The sequence below is a fragment of the Choloepus didactylus genome, chromosome 5, assembly GCF_015220235.1.
Source record: "Choloepus didactylus isolate mChoDid1 chromosome 5, mChoDid1.pri, whole genome shotgun sequence".
Classification (NCBI taxonomy): domain Eukaryota; kingdom Metazoa; phylum Chordata; class Mammalia; order Pilosa; family Megalonychidae; genus Choloepus; species Choloepus didactylus.
The window spans coordinates 137,394,518-137,418,866 of record NC_051311.1 but is presented as its reverse complement, the minus strand read 5'-3'; the positions used below and the strand labels follow the sequence as shown (position 1 = coordinate 137,418,866).

Sequence of the window (24,349 nt, the reverse complement as noted above, 5' to 3'; positions counted from 1 at the left end):
TCTATTTTAATTATAATTTGAGTATAATAAAATACTGAGGCAATTTTCAAGGAGGGAAAAAGTAATTAACTGTTAAGAATCACTTCATGTTTGATAGGGAATTACAGAAATATTATGTATGCTCTTTGTTCACCCACAAAGAGAAATGATGGAGTCTGAAATGAATGTCATGGAGACAAGGTCTGTAAGATTCTGGATTAAAAATTAGAAGTATCTCTAGGACACAGATTTAGTTACCTGATTTTATTCTTTTTCCTCCCCCCTGTCGTATATAAGTGGGTGTAAGGAAGGAAAGAATACCGATCCTGATATGTGCCCCTCCCAGAGTAGTGAGGACTAATGACTTGCCTTACTATCTCGCAGGGAGCTCCCTCTATTCTGCCTTCTTGTCCGCAACTCCCAGCGCATGGTGGGGAAAGTTCTATGGGAAGATGAGGGTACTCTGTCAGTTCATACTGAGGCACCCAGTCTGGAAGTCAGGCTCCTCTTTTCCCATATCGTATCTCCCTCACATCTGTATTTCCCTTAAATGTCTTGATTCTAAGCCATCCTCTGAGTGTTGAGTCTAACAAGGGAGTGTAGGGGAGTGCGGAACTTGGATGAATGAATTGGGGAGGATAAAGGTTGAAAAAGCTTTGGGGCTGAGGGTAAGTATCCTGTCATAATAAAATAAAAACATTTGTTGAGAAATGATTTATGTTGGCAGCTTAATGTTTTGAATAGTAGCAATGTCATTTTTTGAACAAGTGTGATTTCCTAAGAGCACTACTTTAAAAGATAACAATCTGCATGAGTAAGTTCTTATGTATTAAATTGCCACTGTTATTTCATAACTGTATTTAGTTCTTCCAAATGTTGGGTAAAAGAAAAAATGAGTTACACTTTACTACTGTAAGGCAAAGTACAAGACTTGGAATGAGATGGAAGAATACAGGTGAAAACTTTGATACTTCTTCCCATCATGAACTATTCTGCAGCTAAAGGTTTAAAATTTCAGGGTATATCTGAGTTCAGTCATTTTATGGACAAATATCCATACCTTCCACCCCCACCCCCAGCCCATTTGGCCTTGTCAAGTGAGCTGATGAGGTGGTAGCCAAAGAAAGCAGAAGGTTTTTTTCCCCCAAGACTGCAGAAAGGCTGACTGGTTGATTTCTAGTGTCAACTGTGCTTTCAGTGGGAGATTTGATGGGAGAAAAAGTATCAAAATAGACAAATCTGGATCAAAAAGCCACCAGTTGTTTCTCAAGATCCTCAGAAGTCTCCTTGAAAAAAGTGTTTGTTTTTTTTTTTCCTATTGTCGTTTCATGTAACTGAAGAGTAGGGGAGTGATCTGACCTCAGGCACATCTGAATTCTGTGGTGCAGATGATATAAGGAAACTTTGGCGCTGCTATCCTCAGGCAGGCTCCCACTCCCCTCAAGGTGCAAGATGGCCACCCGCAGTTCCAGATGAAGAAATGCTTTCGAATACTGTGACCCTGGAGTTTTCTTCAAGCCCCGAGTAGCAGTGAAACTACTACCTGAGCTATGAAGGAAATAAAAACTTTGACATATTAAATATATTTCACATGACTGACAGTATTTAATCAGCTTATTTATGCCTTTAAATGTTAACTTATTCTGATAGGGTATTTAAAATTGGTTAAATTTGTTATTTTTGGTCATTTCCATTAAAAATGGGCATTCTTCTCAGTATTCCTTTATTATTTTGTTGTTTCTACTAGAAACTCAAGTTTGACCTACAATGCATCATTTCAACTTTTAGCATCTTTTCTAAGAATGTAACCAATGATAATTATCAGACCTTCCTATACCAGAAATCATGAATCAATAAATTGTGAATATAATGGTTAAAAACTTAAACCCCGGAACTGAATTGTCTGGGCCCACATCTCAGCTCTGCCTTGTGCTAGCTTTGTGACTTCAGACAGATTATTTAACCTCTCTCTACTTAAATTTCCCATGATACAACATGGAGATGATGATAGTACGTACCTTATAGATTCCTAGAGTATGTGGCACATAGAAAGTGCTGTTACTATTACTACCACTGTTATTATTGTTATATCTATACTATACTTCTCCGAAGTCTTCACCCTCCCTGCCCCTCTCTCCAAAATTCCTTGGTTGAGTTGCTGAGTGCTTTGGAATAGAATTGTAGGCATATTTTTAAGTGAAAGAGTGATGATAAAAATTAAAACCAGTCTAAGAAGAAAGTGATTTGATGGCATCTCTTTCTAACAATCTATTCTGCACTGTCCTTTCCATCCCACTTTTATTTTGCACAAAGTACCAATTTGTCTTTTCAAGCCTTAGTATAAAGGGCACACAACTTATAACTCATTTTGATTGACTAGGATTTTCCTTGGAGGTGCTGTTGATCTGTGCCTAAAGTTTGGGGGTACTGTATACCGTGTCTGCATGAGTTTTCTGGTTGAGCTAGGCTAAATTAGATTCTTTTTTTCTTTTGTTTTCTCTATGAAATCTTGGAAACCATTTTGTGGGTCCTTGGTTGTAAGGCTGAATATGTTTGCTTAAGTAATTCTCTTGGGATGTAATTTGGCATCCACTCAGGTCTTATTAAATGAGAACTTTAAAAGCCTCTTGCTGAGTGAGCTCAGTCATTGTTGACCAAATGTTTCAAGATGTAGGCACAAAATGTTTTTGTCAGTTTTTCAAGTGTAGTGTAATTTTGAAGTAACAGTGTGCTCTTCTACTTTGAAAGATTAAAAAGCACAGGAATGGCATGTTTAACAAGGTCACATTAATTTTGTTTCTTTGCAAGTTTCTGTTACCCATCTGGTTTACTTGGAATCAATGCTGAACTTGACTCACGTGACTGTTTTGTCTAGAAGAGGCAGCAAGGATTTTCTCTTTATGTAAAGCATTCTTGCTAAGGTTGTCTCCTTTCAGTGGGTATGTAAAAAGGAGGTGCAATTCTCAGGTTACTCTTGGTTCCGCCGACCACTCCCCACTTTCTTCAGCAAAGCAGATTTTGTCTTTAATCTATCCAGTCCCCTACTCGTTATATTGCACAGCTGCCACTGATGTGTGCTAGCAAGCAGATGAATCAAAAAGTCCAGAGAAACTGGCTGCAAGAATTCTTAAAGACTGTAGATATAGTGGTATATCAGGGAACTAATCTCCTGTGTTCAAAGTTGAGATTATAGTAAAATAGATTCATCTTAATTCCTAAGTGGAAGAATGAGGCAACTGGAATTAGCAATAGATCTGCCTGGCACAGCCCCAGAAATCAGAGCAGAGCCATGGCCTGGAGTCAGCCAGCTCAGTGATCATCCACAGATGGAGGTACAGAAGACCTGTACAGCTAGAGTCCTGCTAATGCTGTGCACTTGTGCTGAGGCATTGCGGATGCTTGCTAGCCCATCAGCCCATTTTCACAGGGGCTCTACGTCCCTAGAATTTAAATTACTAAATATGAAAAATAAATTTCTTTGCCTGTTTTCTTTCTGCTTTGGAGATAAGAAACCCTTAAAGATAACCCAAAGCATTATTTTAATTTCATACATTAGGAAACTGAAACCAGAGAGGTTAAGAGATTTGCACAAAAGCACACGACTTAGTGGCTGAGCTGGGACTAACTCCAGGGTCTCTAGCTTCCCAAATTGGTGTTCTATTCACTGATACATGCTGTTTTTGCTTATCCATTCAATTAGCAAATGTAAGTGAAGTAACTCTAATTGGTTTAGCTCCTAAAGGCTTTTGTGGTTAGCGTCAGACTGGTAACAAGGTTTGTTTTTTGCCCCCAGTTTTTGAGTCGTGGCCAAATTTTGTCAGTCCATTATTTCAGTCTTGAAGTCATCACATTGAAGGCAAGATTATTTGAGTAGCTGGACACAAATGTCTGTCTGTCTACCTATCTAATAAAAATGACCTTTTTAGTGCAAATTAGAGAATATTATAATGTATCAAATGTATGCAGTCATTAGATATAGAACAGTTGTGGCTAGTACAATGGTGACATTCCAGCTATCATTGTCATTTTGTGTGTGTGTGTGTGTGTGTTGTCTGGGCCTGTGGGCTTTGACACTGTTCTACTACATAATTGAGGGTTTAGCAGTACTCTGGCAACCCAAGCATCCCAAGAAGCAGATGCTATGGATGCAGGGGGCTGATTGGGCACCCCATGCACTTGGCATTTGCATGAATTGGCACTGCCAGCTCATGGAGCATGAGAAGCTTGTAAATGTGAAACACTCTTAGCTCTATGGGCTAATTGTTGGTGTTCCACATGGCTCCTCTCTAGATGGAATTGAATTTCCTCCAATGGAAGGGTACTCTCAATTCCAAAGAGAACCCCTGAAAGAAATTCTTTGACCCCAGGTGTTACTTCAGTCCCTGAAAAAATCTAAAGAGAAGGAGCTGTGATAGAAGGAAAGGCCACTGAAAGGTATGCCACCATTTTGCATTGTGTTTACTGTATTTAAGTAAAGGATGAACAGATGGGGCTCTCTAAGAAACTGTATTCTTGATACAGGCTAGGAGTAGTAAATTATGACTCAAACAACTTTTTCTTTTCTGATTTCATCTTACTGAGCTATGTTTTTCTTGAGTTAACTTGAGGCAGGAAATAGTTGCCTCATTTTGAATTTCAGTATTTATTTGTTTGTAGGAAAGGTTTCCATGTAATTTATATATCTCTTTGGAATTTGACAGGGAAAAAATCTTTTTCCATAATTGTTTGTGTCAAGTCCCATTGTGTATCAAAATATGCATGATGAATGTAACTCGTTGTAGACTCTAAAATGCCGCATTGCCTTTGGAATGAAACATAGAAAGAGAGAGTATCTTTTTTGTTGTGTTTTGTTTTAGGGTCTGATGTGTTTTATAGTATCATTTCCTACCTTGTCAATACATAAAGTGCTATGATACTTGATTGTCTAAAATTTTAAATAATGACTTATGAAGTTGCTTTAGGTAAAACTGCATTTTTCCAGAATTTGATTTAGACGCTAATAGTGTCTTATGGAAAATTGAAATGAAATTACTTCTACTTTCATATTTAGATTGCACACTATGTTTAGTTTCCCATTCTTTTACTTTCATCAACTGTGCATCAAAGACAGAAAATATTATGTAAACTTCCACCACAAGCAAAGCAGAAGCATTCCCATTCCTAAGATGCATACATGCCATCTCACATTTTCCGGTAGAAATATGTTCAATATCTAATATGTACGTAAATCATTCTATGGAAAAATCTTCAACTCTCTGCCTCGTGGTCCTTTGTCTTTTTTTTCAGTGAAGAGAGAGAAGGCTTTAAAGGTGCTTTTGTGACGGGGTGATGGATTCTTTCTATTAATGGAATGAACTCCTGCTTTCTTCTGACCTCTTTGCTTGTTGACTGGCTGGCCAAGTGTATCAAGGTGTATTTGTGAGAGTGAGTGAGAGAGCTGGGGGTTGAGGGGTTGTGAGTGAGAGTGCAGACATCCCTCTGCAGCACATGCACACATACAGAAATATGAATTGTGGATGGACAGAGCACCTTTCCTTTATATTATGCCCATGGTCATTATTAAAGCTGAAATGAGGGTTGAAAATGAAAGCTTGCCTTGATGCCTATTTGTATCTCTCTCTCTTTCTTGCGATATGTAGTTTCCACTTGATTTCTGGTAGCTCACGCTGTCAGCCTTCATGGTAGTACTCAGTCCCTACAGTAAGTGCCCATGTCTTTGTCCTGACCTTTTCTGATATAGGATTAATTTTTTTTTTTTTTTTTTGGTCCGAAAATAGAAACTGAAGGATGATGATTGGGACTTGAGCTACTTTAGGGAGCTTTTTTGCCCACCGAATCACTCATAACTCCTATAGTTGAGCTACCAGTCCTGCTGTAACTAGAATATTTTTCTTAGTCGAAGCATATACCAAAAAATATAGTGTTTAACAGAATCCAAGCTGGAGGAACCCATGAGAAATGTGTCTTTTCCCAGGGCTGCTGGATTTTGCCCTTTCCCCCTCAACTCCCTTCACACATTTTAAAGTAAACAGTAGATTAGATACCCTAGAAACTGAAATTGTATGTGTATAAGGAATGGACTCTTTATGTTTTAGGCAGTGAGCTTCTTGCTTTGTTTTGTTTTTGGTCATTTGGAAACAAGCATTAATTTTCATTCAGTGTCACTTTTATAAGCATGCATAAAAAAATGGGTCCAACATGGTACTCTAGAAACAGCTTCAATTTTAATTTGAATAATGTGCCTTTGCCATTTTTTTTTAAAGGTAGTGTCTTCCCCAGCAGATGTAGCTGAAAAAGCTGACCGAATTATTACAATGCTGCCCACAAGTATCAATGCAATTGAAGTTTATTCTGGAGCAAATGGAATTCTAAAGTATGTATTTTTCGACTGTGGATATTTTTTAGGATAGGTCATGAATTTCACATCTATTAGAATGATAAGGAAACTGCAATTATGTTTGTTAAATCTTTTCTACACTGTTTTATTTCCTAGAAGTGAATGGTGATGCTTCTCTCTCATTGTAGAGGGATTGTTTTTTTCACTAAAGTCAAATATGTGACTATGTTCTTCTCCCAGTAACCCGCTTTGGGGAATAAATCTTTTTGCCCCTATTTCTTTACATTAACTTGTTTGCATTAAACCAACCCTTTCACAGTTAACATGATTTAAGAGATTTTTAAAGCTTGCATTTTAAACTATAGAACTACTACAAGCATAATTTTCTTATGACTTATAGAAATTCAGAAAAATATTTCTCTGAAAAATAAAACCAAACTTTGGAAATAGCACCATTATTTAACATTTTATTATATCATGAAAAGTAATTGAGTGTCCTCTGGGTTAGTACATCTGTAGTGAGAGCTTTGGGAAATTTGAATTAAAGGTTAGTAGTAATACTTTAAATAAAATATAATTTAGGTCAGAGTTTCTTAGCCAGTGCTTATCTTCATTGGCTGTGAGAACCTTCATGTTAATTGCTACTTATTGCCAAATCCTTATGGTTATGTCAGGTGACTGAATTCCCAACTTAGTTTTCTGGTCTTGCTGCTTTCTGTTCTGAACTTGTTTTGCTGTTGAATTTCAGCAAAGAGCTAGAACAAACTGGTAGACACATGAAGGGCTAAAAGAAAGTGTTTAGTTTCATGAAACGGTAATATATGAAATTTGAAATTTTTGGAAATTGAAATTGCTCTGGAAAACTCACAGACTTGGAAGTAAAACACACTTGGATTTTAGGCAGAAAACTGGTAAGGTAAATGTTTAGATTTTAGGAAAGGTTGAAAACACTTATTCTGGATACAGCCCTGAGGTGCACAGTGCGCCTGAGACTTCCTAGTTGCACCATTACCTAGCCTGTTCCATTTTTGGTCCTGCTCTACTTCTTGGGGAAGAGTAACTAAAACTTGTGTGGAGATAGAGCCCCACATTTATTATTATCCTTTACTGAGGAATGTGGTCACTGCTACCAGAACAATCTCTGCCAGGGAGTACTTTGAAAGAATTTGACTTTTTATCGAGCTGTAATTTGCTTCTACTGAATGGTTCTTTGTTTTCCTCTGGGTCAGGATTATTTCCTCACACCTGGTACATATGTAAGTTTTCAGAAGATTTCCCATTTGTTTAAAGATTTAAGATCTTAAAAATATTAATGTTACACAAGCTGGGGTAAACTTATTATCCTTATTTTCTAGGTTACATAAAACTGAAACTCTGCATATTGACTATGCAATTTCTTTTCTGTGGAATATACCCAAACACTGCATTTGAGCCAGATCAATTCATATGTCTAAAATTGTTGTTTAAACCATTATCTGTGCTAGTTTTTCTATAGAAAGATTTTACTTCTCTTTTTAGTAGTTATCACTGACTTTTTCTGTTGTCTCCATTATTTTTATTTCATTCTGATTTTCCAGTCATAACTATCATTAGATGTCCTCTGGATTAGTATATCTGTAGTTAGAATTTTGTGACATTTGAATTAAAGATGAGCCTTTTAAATAAATTATAATTTAGGTCACAGTTTCCTACCCAGAAGATAGGCTCTGCCTGCTAGTTTATAAGAGAACTGTGTATGTATATATTCTGTACTTACAGAACAAAAAAAGTTTTGCTACAAAAATACCATTTAAATATTGATTTAAAACATGATATATGAAAATACTGCTCTCTTTTCCTGTGTATGTGTGTATATATATAAATTGATATGCACTCTGTGTGTGTGTATAAATTGATATGCACACACACTTTCCATAAGAATAAAAGATTTGATCTGCCTGTGAGATTTCCGGGATCATTTGTATACTTTTCTTTGTGCTTGTTTGACATCTAATTTTATTTTTAAAAGTTTCACTGTGAAAAGGAGTATGCCATCCTAAAGCAAAAGGTTAGGTTTCAGTTGCTTATGTTTATTCTACCTCTTGGATGACATGTGTATGCGAAATTTGCAATACTGCTTGTTAAAGACAAATGAATTACATTCGTAAGACTTAGCTACTTTACTAACAAAAATTTAAATCCTCTCAAATAGCCCTTGTAAAGTTAATAGGTATTTTAAATTGCTTACATCTTAGCTTTGCCTATATTATTATGGTTAGCGTGCACTTCACCTGAAACCAGAATTTATACCATGTAGTTTTATAGATTTTTTTGGTTTGTTTGAAAGCTTTTTAGTTTACTTTGAACTATAATTGATCTGAAAATGAGTAAGAGATTTTCAACCAGTCCTAAACTAGCAATGTTTTTAATACTAAACCAAAGACCTCCTTGATAACTGGCAGCTTTTAGTGGATTCTCATTCTATAGGTGGTTGCTTATACAGAGATGTAAACTTAAATATTTTTATTTATTTACTTAGGAAAGTGAAGAAAGGCTCATTATTAATAGATTCCAGTACTATCGATCCCACAGTTTCAAAAGAATTGGCCAAAGAAGTTGAGAAAATGGGAGCAGTTTTCATGGATGCCCCTGTTTCTGGTGGTAAGTGGTAGCTAAAATGTATCCATGCCTATTACTTTGTATCAAAAGTAACAATTATGGTTTTGTGGTACCCAAGAAATTTCCAGTAATTTCTACCCGTTACAGGATTCTTAATTCTCTCATTAAAAGTAAAAACAAAGCAAAACTGATTCATGTTATTTAATACCCTTAAGATATATGACTGGTGCTAAATTCACATAATGAAATGATGTCATGACTTTGAAGAGTTTTGAATTTTGGATCCGAATTGCTGTAGATAGGAATAGATCAGTTCCTAGAGAAATTTAATTTATCTGAACCATTTCAAGAAATAATTAGCTTGAAAAATCCCATAACTATTAAAAATAATTGAAGCAGTGGTAAAGAAAAAACTCTTTCACTAGGAAAATTTTAGGCCCAGATGGTTGTACAGAAAGGGTTAGCAAAATTTCAAGATCAGATTATCCCAATTTTACAAAAACTTTTCCAGAAAGAGAGGAAATACTTCCCAACACATTCTACAAGATCTGGATAACTCTGATACTTAAACCAGAGAGAAGTACTATGAAGAGAAAAATTATAGGTGTATTTCAGTTATGAATATAGAAATTAAAAAAAAAAAAAACTGTATTAACAAATCCAACCATATATAAAGGAGATCAAACACTAAACCAAGTTTGGTTTATCCATGTATGCAGAAATCGGCTTAAAATTAGAAAACCCAAAAATAGAATAAAGTAGTGGATATCTGGATATTTTGGGGTGGCAGGATTATAGGAATTATGGTTTTCTGTAATTTCCAAATTTTCCAAAAATACAATGTAATCAGATACTCTGTGTGTATGTATAAAAATACAATTGTAGTAGTATAGTAGGGTACAGCAGAATAGCGATTTTATTCTAATTATTTTAATGTGATTGTGGTTTTTGGAATAAAAATATAACAAAATGTAATAATTCAGTTTCTGTTTATTCATAAAGATCTTAATGGTCCTGTTGAAAGTGTGTCGTATATTCCAGACCATTTTTGGGTGTACGTAGAGGTATAAAATAATTGTTAAATGCTCTGATTGTTACGTTACATTGGTTAAGTAGGGTTTAGGTGTATGATTTTCCAGTGTGGTATAAGCACTTTGATCATAAAATACTAATGAGCAGTTGTAAGCTTGCTGTTGGTGTAACTTTTCATAGGATGGAATTAATAAACTTAATAATTCTTCCTTCTTTGAGTGGTTCTTTAGTTGAATTTGAAAATTGGTGTGGTACATACGATCTTGCTGTTGGTTAATCTTTCTGCTTCAAGAATAGAGCCTGACATTATCATATGATAATGAAGAAAACTAATTGGATTTTTAAACATAATTTTATCTTTTTAAAATACAGTCTTATTTGTGAGAAAATGTTGAAATTACTTTTTTGTCTTTAGTAAGTTACTTTTTAAACTCTGTTTGTGGCTTTAGGATGTAAAAATGCCAATTTTTTTGTGAATACACCTGAATCTGAACTCTATTATAGATTGAAAGCCTTAGTGAAGAATGGTTTGTGATTACTTATTAGTTGACATAGGATTATTATGCAATTGGCCAGTATATAATAGAAGCTTATTTATATTCGTTTTCTCAGTGGTATTAATTTTATATTTTTAATGTGGTATGTTAAAAATTGCCTCACTTTCTCAGTTAAAAGAAAACAGAAAAAATTTCCTACATGTTAAAACAACTGATGTAAAAATCATTGTATTTTAACTAAAGAAAATTAAGTAGAAGAGACCTGGGAAAAGCATAGCCTACTAAGATACTTATTTGGACACCCAAGATGGGTCCACAGTTTTACAGAGGTTTTATATTCCTCAATCATGAAACATGGAATATTTGAGATATTTGAAGGAATGTCTTAAAAATTTTCCTCCTTTTATCCCTTCTCCCCACCCCTCATCTACTCCTTATTTCAGACTTTAAAAAGTGCATTTACATGTATTCATATATAGATACATACAATACAGTAGCATTCTAAAAATATAAATGGAACATACTCTACTATACTTATGTGCATATGTACTATGTGGTTAGCATTTTAAAGATTAGTTTTTTAACCTAGATGAATTTAAAATTGCATGGATTTTTGAGCAAGTGGTTGGTTTTCCTCAGTCCAGCAGTTTCCCCTACTTCCTGCTAATTATTATTCTGGGGAGTAAAATAAAAATCATTACTGTATCTTGTTACCAGCCTGTGGAGTAACATATGGAAGGTTTTCTCTGGATTTCATTGTGATGTTTTTTAGATCCACTTTATAATGGTTCCTTTATACATTGTACTTATTACAAATTATACAGTTTTATTTAGTTCTATATGACTTTTTTAAAAAGCAAAAGCAAATGATTCATACTTACGATTATCATCCTGAAACAAATGTGAATAACTATCTTATACTTGAATAGTTATCACTTTATAGTATAGATATTACTTTATAAAGTATTTTGACATGCCTCAACCAGTTTGGTGCTTCTTTTTGAAACAAATTGTACATTTCTTTATTGGTATCAACTGATTCTTTTCCTCCACCAGAGTTTAAGGTTTTTGAGTGCATGGAAAGTCTTTTCTCCAATTGCTTTTATTAAATATTGAATATATATATATATAATATTTATAAAATATGTGAAAAGTTTAAGTATACTTTGAACCCATGTGTACTCCCAACCCAGTTTAAGAAACTGAACTTTTGAAGTTCTGTGCTTCTCCCTGACCCTATTCCTTTTTCTCCTGCATAGATGTAACTAGTATCCTGAATTTAGTGTATCGTTCCCATGATTTTCTTTATAGTTTAACCTCATATTTTTTATCTTTAAACAGTTTATTTGGAATATTATAGAAATGGAATCTTAATCAGTGTATTCTGTGACTTGCTTTTTTACTCCACATTATGTTTCTGAGAATCTTCCATGTTGTGCCTTTGTGAGAATTAGAAAGAGGCACTCCCTCTGCATTGAAACAGCCTCTCAGGTGAGCAGAAGGGCCCATTGTACAAAGAAAAAAGCACATCTTTCTCCAGATAAATGTAGCCTTAAGTCAGGGCCAGTAGCTTGGCAGGCAGAATGTGGGTTGAATGTCAGCCCTGATGTGTGCTGTGCATAAAATGCATTACCATCACATGGTTGTTATGTGTAGTTCATTAATTTTAACTGCTGTGTAGTGTTCTTCTATATAAATATATCCCTCTTGATCCTTTCTACTGTGATGTACATTTCAATTATGTTCAGGCCTTTTTTGATTTTACTCACATCTTTCATTGTACCAAGTGTATTTTTTAGTCTCTGTTTTCCCAGAATAATGCCTGGAACATAGCTGATCTTCCATAAATGTTTAAAAATTTGCATTGAGTTCAACTGGAGAAACAACCACATGAGGTAGACTGGAAAAATGGTGACATTCCCATTTTACCGAGGGTAGAAGTAAATACCCAGCAATATTAAGTAACTTACCTCAGGGTCACACTGTTGTTTGTTCACAGAGTTGAAGTCTAGTATAATGTTCTTTGTTTCATATTCCACTTCATTAGGAAATATTATTTTCAGAGTTCCAGTTTATTCCAAGAGGAAAACAAAAATTCTAAATGGATTAATGCCCTTTAAATTATAAACTCATTCTCATTATTTCGGTAAAATATCTAATAGTCAGTGTGGTACACTGTTATAGTTATGGCCCCTAATAATTCACACCTCACTATATCCACACCTGGTTTCCACTTCCCACATTGACTCTGGGCTTGGCCATGTGACTTGGTTTCACTAGTGATGCATTAGCAAATGTTTCAGAAGAAAAGGCTTCAAAAGCACTTGCTCTCTCTTAACTACTAGAAACTCTTCTGCCAAATAAGGAACTCTGGGCTAGCCTGCTGGAGACATGTATGCCAATCACCAAACATGTGAGTGAGGCCACCTGAAACCCCAGGCCCAGTCAAGCTGCCAGATGACCTCAGGCTTCACCAGCAGATGAACTCCCTAGCTGGCTTTGTCCACAGAATTGCTTGCCAATAGAGCTACTAAGTTTTGGTTAGATGTTATGCAGTAATAGATAACTGATGCAGCCCACGTAATTAGTATCTCCATAATTGTGTAGAAGTGTTTAGTGTTATTTATAGTATCAATTAGTGTGCTACCTGTGCTTATTTAGAATAAGTGTAATAGACCCTTTTGAAGGAGGACTAATATAATGCAATTAGCATGAAGGCCAGTTTTAATGACGAAGTTCTAAAGTGAGGTTTTTATCATCAAGCCAATCCAAAAAAGAGCTATGTTTACTGTAAACAGTTCCCTGACTTATACATCTATATATCTAATTACAAAGGAGAATGTTTAACTAAATGTTATCCAAGTATCCTGATATAAGCTGATATGAGAAAACCCACACTTCAGTAAGATCTGGAAAAGTAATTTGGTAAGAATCTAATAAAAGTAGTTAAGGTGTTCTCACAGTCTGCTGGGGTTAAATAATCTTATCTAGCTTTTAAATCTCCCTTGTGCTCTTAGAATTTAATTTAATTATTAGAAAGGACCTTGGCAATAATTTAGTTTGACTGTTATTTTATAGATGGCAAAATTGGGATCCATACAGGTGAAACCAAGCCCAGGGTTCTCCAGCATCATAGAAAATCTGGGACTAGAACCTAGTCTCTCAACTAGAGATGAGGCTCTTCTCACACTCTGCCACATCTTCCATTTGATCTCATCCTGTGGAGGCCTTTTGAGTGTGACTGGAACAGGTTCTGTTCTAAGATACAAGGACTCAGGAATTTGGGAGTGGAACAGGATTGTACCTAATAGCAGAGAGATGAGAGGAATGTTTTCTATAGCAACAATGAAGCTGTTTTCTGTTTCTTCCTTCTGTGTTTCCATAATGCAATATCTATGCTATTGCAAGGAGCACTGCATTATAATTATGTTTGTGCCATTCACTTCCACTAGACTCTGAAGAGGGCAGAGACTGTAACTTATTCAACTTCTTATTTCCAGTGCATACCTCCTAGTGGAGATATTTAATGAAGTGTAGTTGATCGAATCAAAAATCTTTTCTATTTTTTAAAAAGTATTTAATTTTAATTGTAAAATATGTATAACATAAAAATCATTTTAACCATTTTAAGTGGACAATTCTTTGACATTTAGTACATTGACAATACTGTGACTTTCATCACTATTTCCAGATTATTCATCATCATCCCAAACCAAAACTCATACTCATTTAGCAATAGCTCCTCATTCTCTCCCTCCCCATCCCCTTGGTAACCACTATTCTCTTTCTGTCTCTACAAATTTGCTGTTCTAAGTATTTCATATAAGAGAAATCATACAATATTTGCCCTTTTGTGTCTGGTTTATTTCACCCACATAATGTCTTCAAGATTCATCCATGTTGTAGCATGTATAGCAGCACTTCACTTCTTTTTACATCTGAGTAATAGTATGTGGTGAAGATATGCCATATTTTGTTTTCCATTCATCTGTTGATGGATACTTGAGTTGCTTCCATCTTTTAGATATTGTGAATACTGCTGAAATGAATGTTGATGTACCAATAACTGTTCGAGTCCCTGCTTTCAATTCTTTGGGGTATATACCTAAAAGTGGAATGCTAGATCATATGGTAATTCTGCTTAACTTTCTGAGGAACTTCCAAACCATTTTCCACAGTAGCTGCACTGTTCTACATTCCCACCAGCAATGTACAAGTGTTCCTATTTCTCCACATCCTCACCAACACTAGTTATTTTCATTTTTTTTAAAAAATAATAGCCATGCTAGTGGGTGTGAAGTGATGTCTCATTATAGTTTTAATTTGTATTTCTCAGAGGCTATTGATGTTCAGCATCTTTTCATATACTTATTGGCCATTTGAATAAATATCTTCTTTGGAGAAATATCTATTCAAATCCTTGGCCCATTTAAAAATTTTGTTGTTTGTCTTTTTGTTGTTGAGTTATAGAAATTCTTTATATACCCTGGATATTGAACCCTTGGTAGATATATTGTTTCTATATATTTTCGTCTATTTTTATAGGTTGTCTTTTCACTTTCTTGTGAAATGATGGCTAAAAATTTTAAATTTGATGAAGTCTGTTTTATCTATGTCCTCTTTTGTTGCTTGTGCTTTTGGTGTAAAATCTAAAACTCCAGTGCCAACTACAAAGTCCTTAAGATATTTCTCTGTTTTTTCTTGTAAGAGTTTTATAATATTAGCTATTATATTTAGGTTGTGATCCATTTGGGTGAGAGATAAGGATCTACATTCATTCTTTTGCATGTAGATTTCCAGTTGTTCCAGCACCATTTGTTGATGAAACTATTCTTTCCCCATTGGATGGACTTGGCACCTTTGTGAAAATCAACTGGTCATAGATGTGTGGATTTATCTCTGGACTCTATTATATACCAGTTGTCCATATGTTTATCCTTATGCCACTACTGAACTGTTTTAATTACTGTTGCTTTGTAGTAAGTTGTTTTTGTTGTTTGTTTTTTGTGGTAAGTTTTGAAATAAAGAAGTGTGAGCCCTCCAACTTTGATTTTTGTTTTTCAAGATTGCTTTGACTGTTCAAGGCCCCTTGAAATTCCATTTATATTTGAGGATCAGCTTTTCCATTTCAGCAGAAAAAGCTGCTGGAATTTTGATAGCGATTATATTGAATTTGTAGATTGCTTTAGAGGCAGTATTGACATCTTAATAATATTGTCTTCCAATCCATGAACATAGGATATCTTTCTATTTATTTAGGTCTTCTTTCATTTTTTACAGCAATGTTTTATAGTTTTCAGTATACAAGTCTTTCACCTCCTTGGTTAAATTTATTCCTAGGTATTTTATTCTTTTAGATGCTATTGTAAATGGAATTATTTTCTTAATTTGTTTTTCAGATTGTTCATTACCTGTATATAGAAACGTAACTGACTTCTGCATTTTTTTTTGTTCATCCTGCAATTTTGCTGAATTTGTATATGAATTCTAGTAGCTTTCTTGTTGATTCTTTGGGATTTTCTAATTTTAAAATCATATCATCTGCAAATAGGAATAATTTTACCTCTTTCTTTCAAATTTTGATGCCTTTTATTTCTTTCTCTTGACTGATTACTGTGGCTAGTACTTCCAGTACAATGTTGAATAATTGTGGTGACATGGAGCATCCTTGTCTTGTACCTGATCTTAGGGGAAAAGCTTTCATTCTTTCACCATTGAGTATGATAATTGCTGTGGGTTTTCAGAAATGTTCTTTATCATATTGAGAAAGTTCCCTTCTAATCTAGTTTTCTGAGGAAGTTTTTATCATGAGAGGATGTTGGATTTTATCAAATGTCTGTTCTGCATCAATTGAAATGATGGTGTGGGCTTTTTTTCCTTCATTCTATTAATGTTTATTATACTGATTTTTGTTGTTGTTGTTGAACCCATCCATTAAAGGGTGTATAATCCTTTTAATATACTGTTGGATTTGGTTTGCCAGTATTTATTGAGGATTTTTGCATTTATATTTATCAGGGATCTTGGTCTATAATTTTCTTTTCTTGTGCCATCTTTATCTGTCTTGGGTATCATAGTAATGCTGGCCTCATAGAATGAGTTAGAAAATAATTCCTCTTCTATTTTTTGAGAAGAATTGGTGTTAAATCTCCTTTTAAATGTTTGATAAATTTAGCAGTGAAGCCATCATTCCTGGACTTTTCTTAGTTGTAATTTGGTCACTTTACTTGTTTATAGGTCCGTTGAGATTTTCTATTTCTTCTTGCATCAGATTAGGTAATTTGTATGTTTCAAGGAATTTGTCCTTTTCATCTAGGTTTTTGTTGGCATATAATTGTTCATAGTACCCTCTTATAATAATTTTTATTTCGGTAAGGTAGGTATTAGTGTCCCCATGTTTATTCTTGATTTTAGTTATTTGTGTCGTCTCTCTCTTTTTCTTTGTCAGTCTGATTAAAGATTAGTTGATTATACTGATTTTTTTTAAAAAAACACTACTTTTGGCTTCATTGATTTTCTCTATTGTGTTTTTATTCTCTATTTCATTTATCTCTGCTCTAATCTTTACTATTTCCTTCTTTCTACTAACTTTGAGTTTAAAGTAGAACAGGCTTTTCTTGTTCTAGTTTCTTTAGATGTGACATTAGGTTATTGATTTGTGATTTTTTTTTAATGTAAGCATTTAGAACTGTAAATTTCCCTCTGAGCACTGCCTTCACTGCATCCCATAAGTTTTGGTATATTGTGTTTTGGTTTTCGTTCAGTTCAAGATGTTTCTGAATTTCCCTTATGGTTTCTTCTTTGAATCATTTGTTGTTTAATTTCCACATATTTGTACATTTTCCACTTTTCCTTCTGTTATTGATTTCTATCTATTCCATTATGGTCTGAGAAGATAATTTCTATGACTTCAACATTTTTAAATGTATTAAGATTTGATTTTTGGCCTAGCATTTGGTCTATCCTGGAAAATGTTCCATGTGCACTAGAATGTGTATTGTATTGTTGAGTAGTGTTCTATATATGTCCGTTAGGCCTAACTGGTTTAATAGTGTTGTTCAGTTCTCTATTTCCTTAGTGATCTGTTTAGATGCTCTATCAATTATTGAAAATGGTGTGTTGCTGTCTCCAGCTATTATTGTGGAACTATCTATTTTTTCCTTCAAGTTTGTCAATTTTTGCTTCATATGTTTGGGGACTCTGTTGTGAGATGCATATGTGCTTATAATCCTTGCTGGATTGAACCTTTTATCAATAGATTACGTCTTTCTGTGTCTCTTGTAAAAAGTCTGTTTTGTCTGACAATAATACAGTCGCTCTACTCTGGCTCTCTTTTGATTACTGTTTGCATGGAATATCTGTTACCACTTGTTTACTTTCACCCTTTTTGCATCTTTGTACCTGAAGCAAGTCTTCTGTAAACAGAAGACTTTTTCTTCCAAGCTACTAATCTCTGTCTTTTAACAGAGCATTTTAATCCATTGATATTTAAGGTAATAACTGAGAAGGTAAGATTTACTTCTGCCATTTAGCTATTTGTTTTCTGTATGTCCCAAATGTTTTTTGTTTCCCAATTATTCCATTAGTCTCTCGTTTTGTATTTAGTTGCTTTTTTTGTAGTGCACCATTTTGAATCTCTTCTTTTCCTTTTCTCTATATTTTTAGTGATTTTCTTAGTGATTATCTTTGAAATTATAATTACTATCTTAAACTATTAACAACCTAGTATGACTAGTACCAACCTAGTTTCAGTAAGTAATATACAAGATCTTTACTCCTATATATCTCTGTCCCTCCCCCTTTATGTTGTCTCAGATCATATCTTTATACATTGTAAATGTGTAATCCATTAACTTAGATTTTAATGTCATTTTACACATTTGCCTAAGTCATATAGGAGGGAAGCAGTACATGATTTTATATCTACCTATGTAGTTTCCTTTAACAATGTTCTTTATTTCTTCTCTCTAGTGCCCATTTATTTTGGCCTGAAGAACTCCCTCTAGAATGCTTTGTAGGGCAGGTCTTCTGGTAATGAACTCTTTCTTTTTTTGTTTATCTGTAAATGTGTTAAATTTTCTTTTATTTTTGAAAGAAGATTTTTGCTGGATATAGAACTCTTGGTTGACAATTTTCTTTAAGAACTTTAAATATGCCTTCCTACTGTCAACAGGCCTACATGGTTTCTAATGAGAAATCCACTGTTATTCTTATTGGGGATCACTTGTATGTGACGGTTTGCTTCTCTCTTACTGCTTTCAAAATCCTCTCTTTGTCTTTGAATTTTGACAGTTTTGCTTAAATGTGTCTTGGTGTAGCTCTCTTAGAGTCTTTCTTGCTTGGAATTTTTTTAGCTTCCTGGGTGTGTATATTCATGTTTTTCATCAGATTGGGGGAGTTTTCTGCCATTATTTCTTCAAATGATTTCTCTGTCCCTTTCTCTCTCTTGTCTTTCTGGGATTCCAGTGATATGTATGTTGGTACAGTTGATGATGTCCCACGGGTTCCTCAGGATCTATTCATTTTTCTTTATTATTTTTTCTTCTCCTTACTCTGGTCATTTCATTTGTCATATCTTCAGGTTTGCTGATCTTTTCTTCTGCTGTTCCAATATGCTGTTGAATCAGTCTAATGAGTTTTTCATTTCAATTGCTATACTTTACAACTCCAAAATTTCTGTTGGCTTTCTTTTTATAATTTCCATCTTTTTATTTTGTTCAATGTTTTCCTAATTTCCTTTAGTTCTTTGTGTTTGGCTTCCTTTAGCTCGTTGAACATATTTAAGACAGTTGATTTAAAGTCTTTGATTAGTAGTTCCAATGTATGAGCTTCCTCACAGATGATTTCTGGCAAATTCTTTTTTTCCTGTGAATGTGCCATGTTTCCTATTTCTTTGTGGTTTTTGTAGTTTTTTTTTTATTGAGAACTGGTCATTCTGAGTATTATGCTGTTATAACTCTGGAAATCTAGTTCTCCACTCCTCCGGAATTTCTAGATTTCTAGGTTTTGTTTTGTTTTGTTGTTGTTGGCTGGAGCCATCAATTTGGGACTTTTTCAAACAGTATTTCCTCCCAAATGGGGAATAGAAAAGGAAAGGAGGAAAAACAGAAAGAGGTACTGCCTCTTTAAGACTCCTCTGCCACCTTTGCCTGAGGGGGTTGGAACAACGGCTGCCCTGACAACCAGCTCCCTGGTGATCTGAAGTAACTGATCAAAAGTGATCAAACCACACATTCCCAGATTTTGGAGGAACTAGGTCCTTGTAGCCAACCCTGGCCCCAGCAAGCTGCACCAGGGGCCCAGCCTGCAGTCCCACGACTGCCTGCCTCCCAGGTGGGGCGTGGGAGGTGGGGGATGGTGGCCACTGCACTGAGGGTGAAATTCATCCATATTTACGCAATTTACCAGCCTCTTCTTCCAGCTCTTCCCTGGATGCTGCACAGTGTTCCATTAGATTCCGGAAGTTTCAAAATAGTTGATTCAGACAGCTCCAGCCAGTTCAATAGCTGTTTTGATGGAGAAACTGATTCCTGGAGCTTCCTATTGCACCATTGCCCCATAATCGTCTCCTCCATATTTTAAATTCGAGATTAATGTTAACTATTTTGAACTTTTCTTCAGTTACCCCTCACTTCCAAGTGCTTCTCCAGGTTATTTATCTCCAGATTTTTTGCTTCTCTGAAGTTAAAACTAAACTAATTGTTTCAACATTTATCAGCCAGGTAGTAAGTATTGTGTTCAAAAGGTTATGTTGTAATATTTAATGCCATAGGGGAGTGTGATTATGATAAAAGTGGTGGGGAGGAATGGAAGAAGTAGAGTAATATTCAGAAGAACTTCAAGAAGAGGGTCTTACTATAGAAGTTCAGAATTTCAGAAAATATCCTAATAAAATAATTTGTGAATAGTTACAAAATGCAAAGTAATACAATACAGCCTTATTCCTAGCGCTTATCAACCACAAAGGGAACTCTTTATTGAAAGTTTGATCTCTAGCAGCATGCTAGGCACTGTAGAAAAACACTGTCTTTGTTCTGAGTAGTTTGGTTATTAATACTTGTTTTTTACTTTTATTTAGCTTTGGGGATATTTACAGAGAGAAGGAGGAAGGGGGGAGGAGGGAGGGAGCGAGAGAGACACAGAGAGAGAGAGAGAGAGAGAGAGATGACAGACGGACACCAGATTTGATTTTTATAGATGTTTCTGGGGCAACACACAAGGACTTTTAGATCTGGAATGGAAAATTTATGTTAGAGATCAACTGGAAACCTCCATAGATGATCCCCAGTAAACTTCCCAGTAACATCCCAGGGGAAGCAGTGGAATTTGGAATTAGATTTGACAGTTCTTTAATAAATACCCTTTAAGATAGGAGGAAAGAGATTTGGTGAGTTCATATACTTTTTTTTTTACCACCTTTAGTTTCATTTTTGGTTGTCCTGTTAATGAAGTGGTTAAAAGAATTTCATTTAGGTGTTAAGGAGAGCCTGGGACTATAGAAAGAGAAGGTAATTCTAAAAATCAAGATCTGCATTTCTTTCTTCAGTGAAATATCTTGTACTTAAAAAAAAAAAAATGGTTGTGCTTATATAGTCTTTTGAAGATTATATACTGTTTTCTAACCATGCACTCTTACCTAATCTCTATCTTACTGACAGCACTTTGAGCACAAGAGGCATGCCCACATTCTCTCATTCATGTACAAACATTTCTTGAGTGCTTCCTATGTGCTAGGTGTGTTCCTAGAGCCTAAAGCCCAAAGTGTTTAGGCTTTAAAGATATTCAAAATCCTTTGCCTCGTGTTGCTTATGATTTAGTAGAGAATAGAGAGATTAAATATACAAACAACATAACATTAATTTCAGTGGTAAGTGCTATGAAATTTAAAATGACCAGGAAACAGTTAAGAAGATAGAGACTAATGAGAGAACTCTTTTACATAGAGTTGACAGGTTGCTCTCCTTGGGAAATGACATTTAAGCAGAGATCTTAATGCAAGTCCAGGAGCAGGGTGTTTCAGTGGAAGGAACTGCTCTGTAAGGGCTCTGAGGCATGAATAAGTGTGTTATGTTCAAAGAACATTTATCTTGGTATCACCAGGGTCTAGCAGTTTTTGTAGGATCTGACTCACACTTTTGTTTAATAGTCTGTGGTCGTCAAAGTAAAGCTAACCTGGTTTTATGTAATTTAGCCCATGACCCTAACTTTATAAGTTTGATTCTGTAATCTGTTTATCTATTATATGCTAATCGCAACTTTATGAATGCTATAATCTTTATTCAGTGGCAAATGTCGTTTAGTCACACACCATTTTGCATATGTGTGGAGTGGATCTGCTGCCACAGAATTGGTTGCAGTTGATCAGCTCTCTTGTACAAAGGATGATAGACATAAAACAAATTAAAAACTATTCTTTGTGACTAATGACCAAGTATTGTTCAATCTGCTGTAAGGACATCATTATAGCACTTAACTGTGCCTGAGAAATCAACTCAATGATTGCACATGTCTGTAGGGTTTGCACAGGGACCTTGAGGTGAAGTGACTCTGAAGTGGCACTTCTAGTTAGCCCCAGGCTTTCCATGCTGGCACGCTTCATTGACTTGCTAAACTGTATTGCTCCAGTTAGGGATTAATGTCAAAATTAAATAACTGAACTTGTGTATATGTGTTTAGACAGGATTTCCCTACCAGGAAACCAAAATTTATACTGTACTTGACCGGGTTAAATTTTAGTAATTTGTTTGAGATATTCTTAGAATGTGGAATAATAAGTACAAAATCTATTAGGAGTTTCTCTTGGAGTGCTAGACTTGCTTGCTAGATTCTTCAGTGAAAGCCTTATATAGGCCCTATTATTGTTTTTAAAATCAAATGTGCGGTCTTGGTCTTTAATGTCCACTGAACTGGATACTTACTGTTTTTCCACTAGATCTGTATCTAATTTATGGTAAAGGGACCACAAAAACAAAAATTATTTATATTTTGGCACCTAACTCCACTATATTTAAGGGTCTGTTGGCATTTCCATTTAGAATGTTTTCTTAAGAGGTTTATAACTTGGCAATTTTACTTGGCTTTGGGCTGAAACATTGCTATTTCTGTCTAAAAGCAAATTCTTTTACCAAATTTCATGTGTCCGAATTTGCCGTGGTTTTTAATGTGCAGAGGGGGTAGGGCTACTAAAATAGAGCTTTTTTTGCGTTCTCACAGCTGATTGATGGCACTGTAGTGTTGTGTGGTGTTTATTTTGCGTCTTATTCTTACTCCGTAAGAATTTTTTTATGTGTTGAAATAAGTTGGTTTAACATTATTAAAATGATTCGTTTTCATGTTCTCCTCCTTTTAAAGAGTTGTACCACTCTTGTGATTGGTTTTTTAGTTCCTTTTTAACTAGCAGCTCCTATTATTTATTATAAAATTAAAAAGTACTTTGTGGCATCGACTTTTGTTGAATTATTCTATCTTAAAAAATATTAAATAAAATAAGCCTCTTTCTTAGTCAGATTTGGTATTATTTAAAGCTTTAGAAACTCTCAAATAATTAAAATGTTCTTTAACTTTATTTGATGGGCAAATCTGTTTCCTTAAAAATGTCTTAAGATTCATCAATACCAGTACACAGGAATGGGTTAATTATGTTAGCCATTCACATCTTCTCATAACTTTACTTATCACCCTGTATCCATTAAGTTTTCTTTATCTCTGAATGATAGCTTTTGCCTGGGGTTTTCTATAGTTTGCACAAGTAGTTAAAAATGTTTGGGAAATAAATTGCAATGGTTTCTTCGAAATTAGTCTTGATGAAGAGATACCTGTAAAAACTTCTTTTTACATTCTTTGGCATGCCTAAGACGCCCCTACAACAGCTATCATGGACAGGAGTCCTATATAAGGTATTGATAAGTGCTCAAGGCCTTTAAAAAAGACTGCTGACTCTGCCTAGATAACATGGTAAGGCAGCTCTAATAATTTGTCTTCTAAGAAAATTGTAAAAGAATGGGTTAGGGAAAGCAAGCCGAACACTTTACTCAGTGTTTACATTATTGCTATCATTATTTATTAGTAGTAATAATTATTGCTAGCAACAACTTAGTATGTTTCTAAGATTTTACTCTCTCTTGCCGTTTGCAGTTCCCTCATGTCCAAATCTGAAGGCCAAATTTTAATTGTATTACAATTTCCAACCTATTAACCATTTCAAGGGTTGGTCCTGCCAGGCTCTCTCCTGTGGTGGAGGGACACTGTGTTCTCGTCACATGGTTATGTTGGGAAATATATGAATAAGGTGGGGGGTCATGCCTGAAGTAATCCCAGGGAATTTTTAATGTCCTTTAATTGCCATTCAGGATGTAAGTCAGACCAGACACAATTGGCTCTGGTCAGGTAATGCGGGATTGCCTAGCACTGTTATGTGAAAGTGAAATAGATTTAGCAAATAAATCTCCTAAAGCTGTTATGTATATATAACTTATTTTCATTAACATCTATTGATTCCTAAGCTGTGAAATTCTTTCCAGTATGTCTTATGTATTTTATGTCTTTATTTTGTTTGGTTGTAAGCCCTGGAAAGCACTGGGGTAAGGTGGGAGGAGGAGATGGAATTAAGAATTTGACTCATGATAAAACTGTTCTAAGACTTATTTGCCATTTTCTAGAAGTCTGATTTTCTTGAAGAAAGACAAAAAATGTTAGCAGATGAAAAGTATAGTGAGTTTAAAGCCTTCCCTGCAGATATTTGCCATGGAATTTTATTTTGTCTTGCATTGCTTGTTGCTCTAGTTGTGAAAAATTTACATTTTTACGCAAATTTCATAGCAGTCATCTTCCCCTCATAGTAGGTATAACTGTAGACGGGTACATTATGGATTCTCTTCTGCCTTGAAGTGATTTTAACATGCCCTGC

General features: G+C 34.9%; 1 protein-coding gene across 4 annotated transcripts in view; it reads left to right on the top strand.

Moving 5' to 3' along the window:
• The window catches only part of HIBADH (3-hydroxyisobutyrate dehydrogenase), a 169,042-nt gene that overhangs the window by 42,140 nt on the left and 102,553 nt on the right, over window positions 1–24,349 (top strand). For all 4 annotated transcript variants that reach the window (XM_037836958.1, XM_037836955.1, XM_037836956.1 and 1 more), the window contains 2 exons: window positions 6,243–6,352; window positions 8,835–8,956. In XM_037836958.1, coding sequence (XP_037692886.1) covers window positions 6,243–6,352; window positions 8,835–8,956 — 232 coding nt within the window. The remainder of the gene's footprint in view (window positions 1–6,242; window positions 6,353–8,834; window positions 8,957–24,349) is intronic.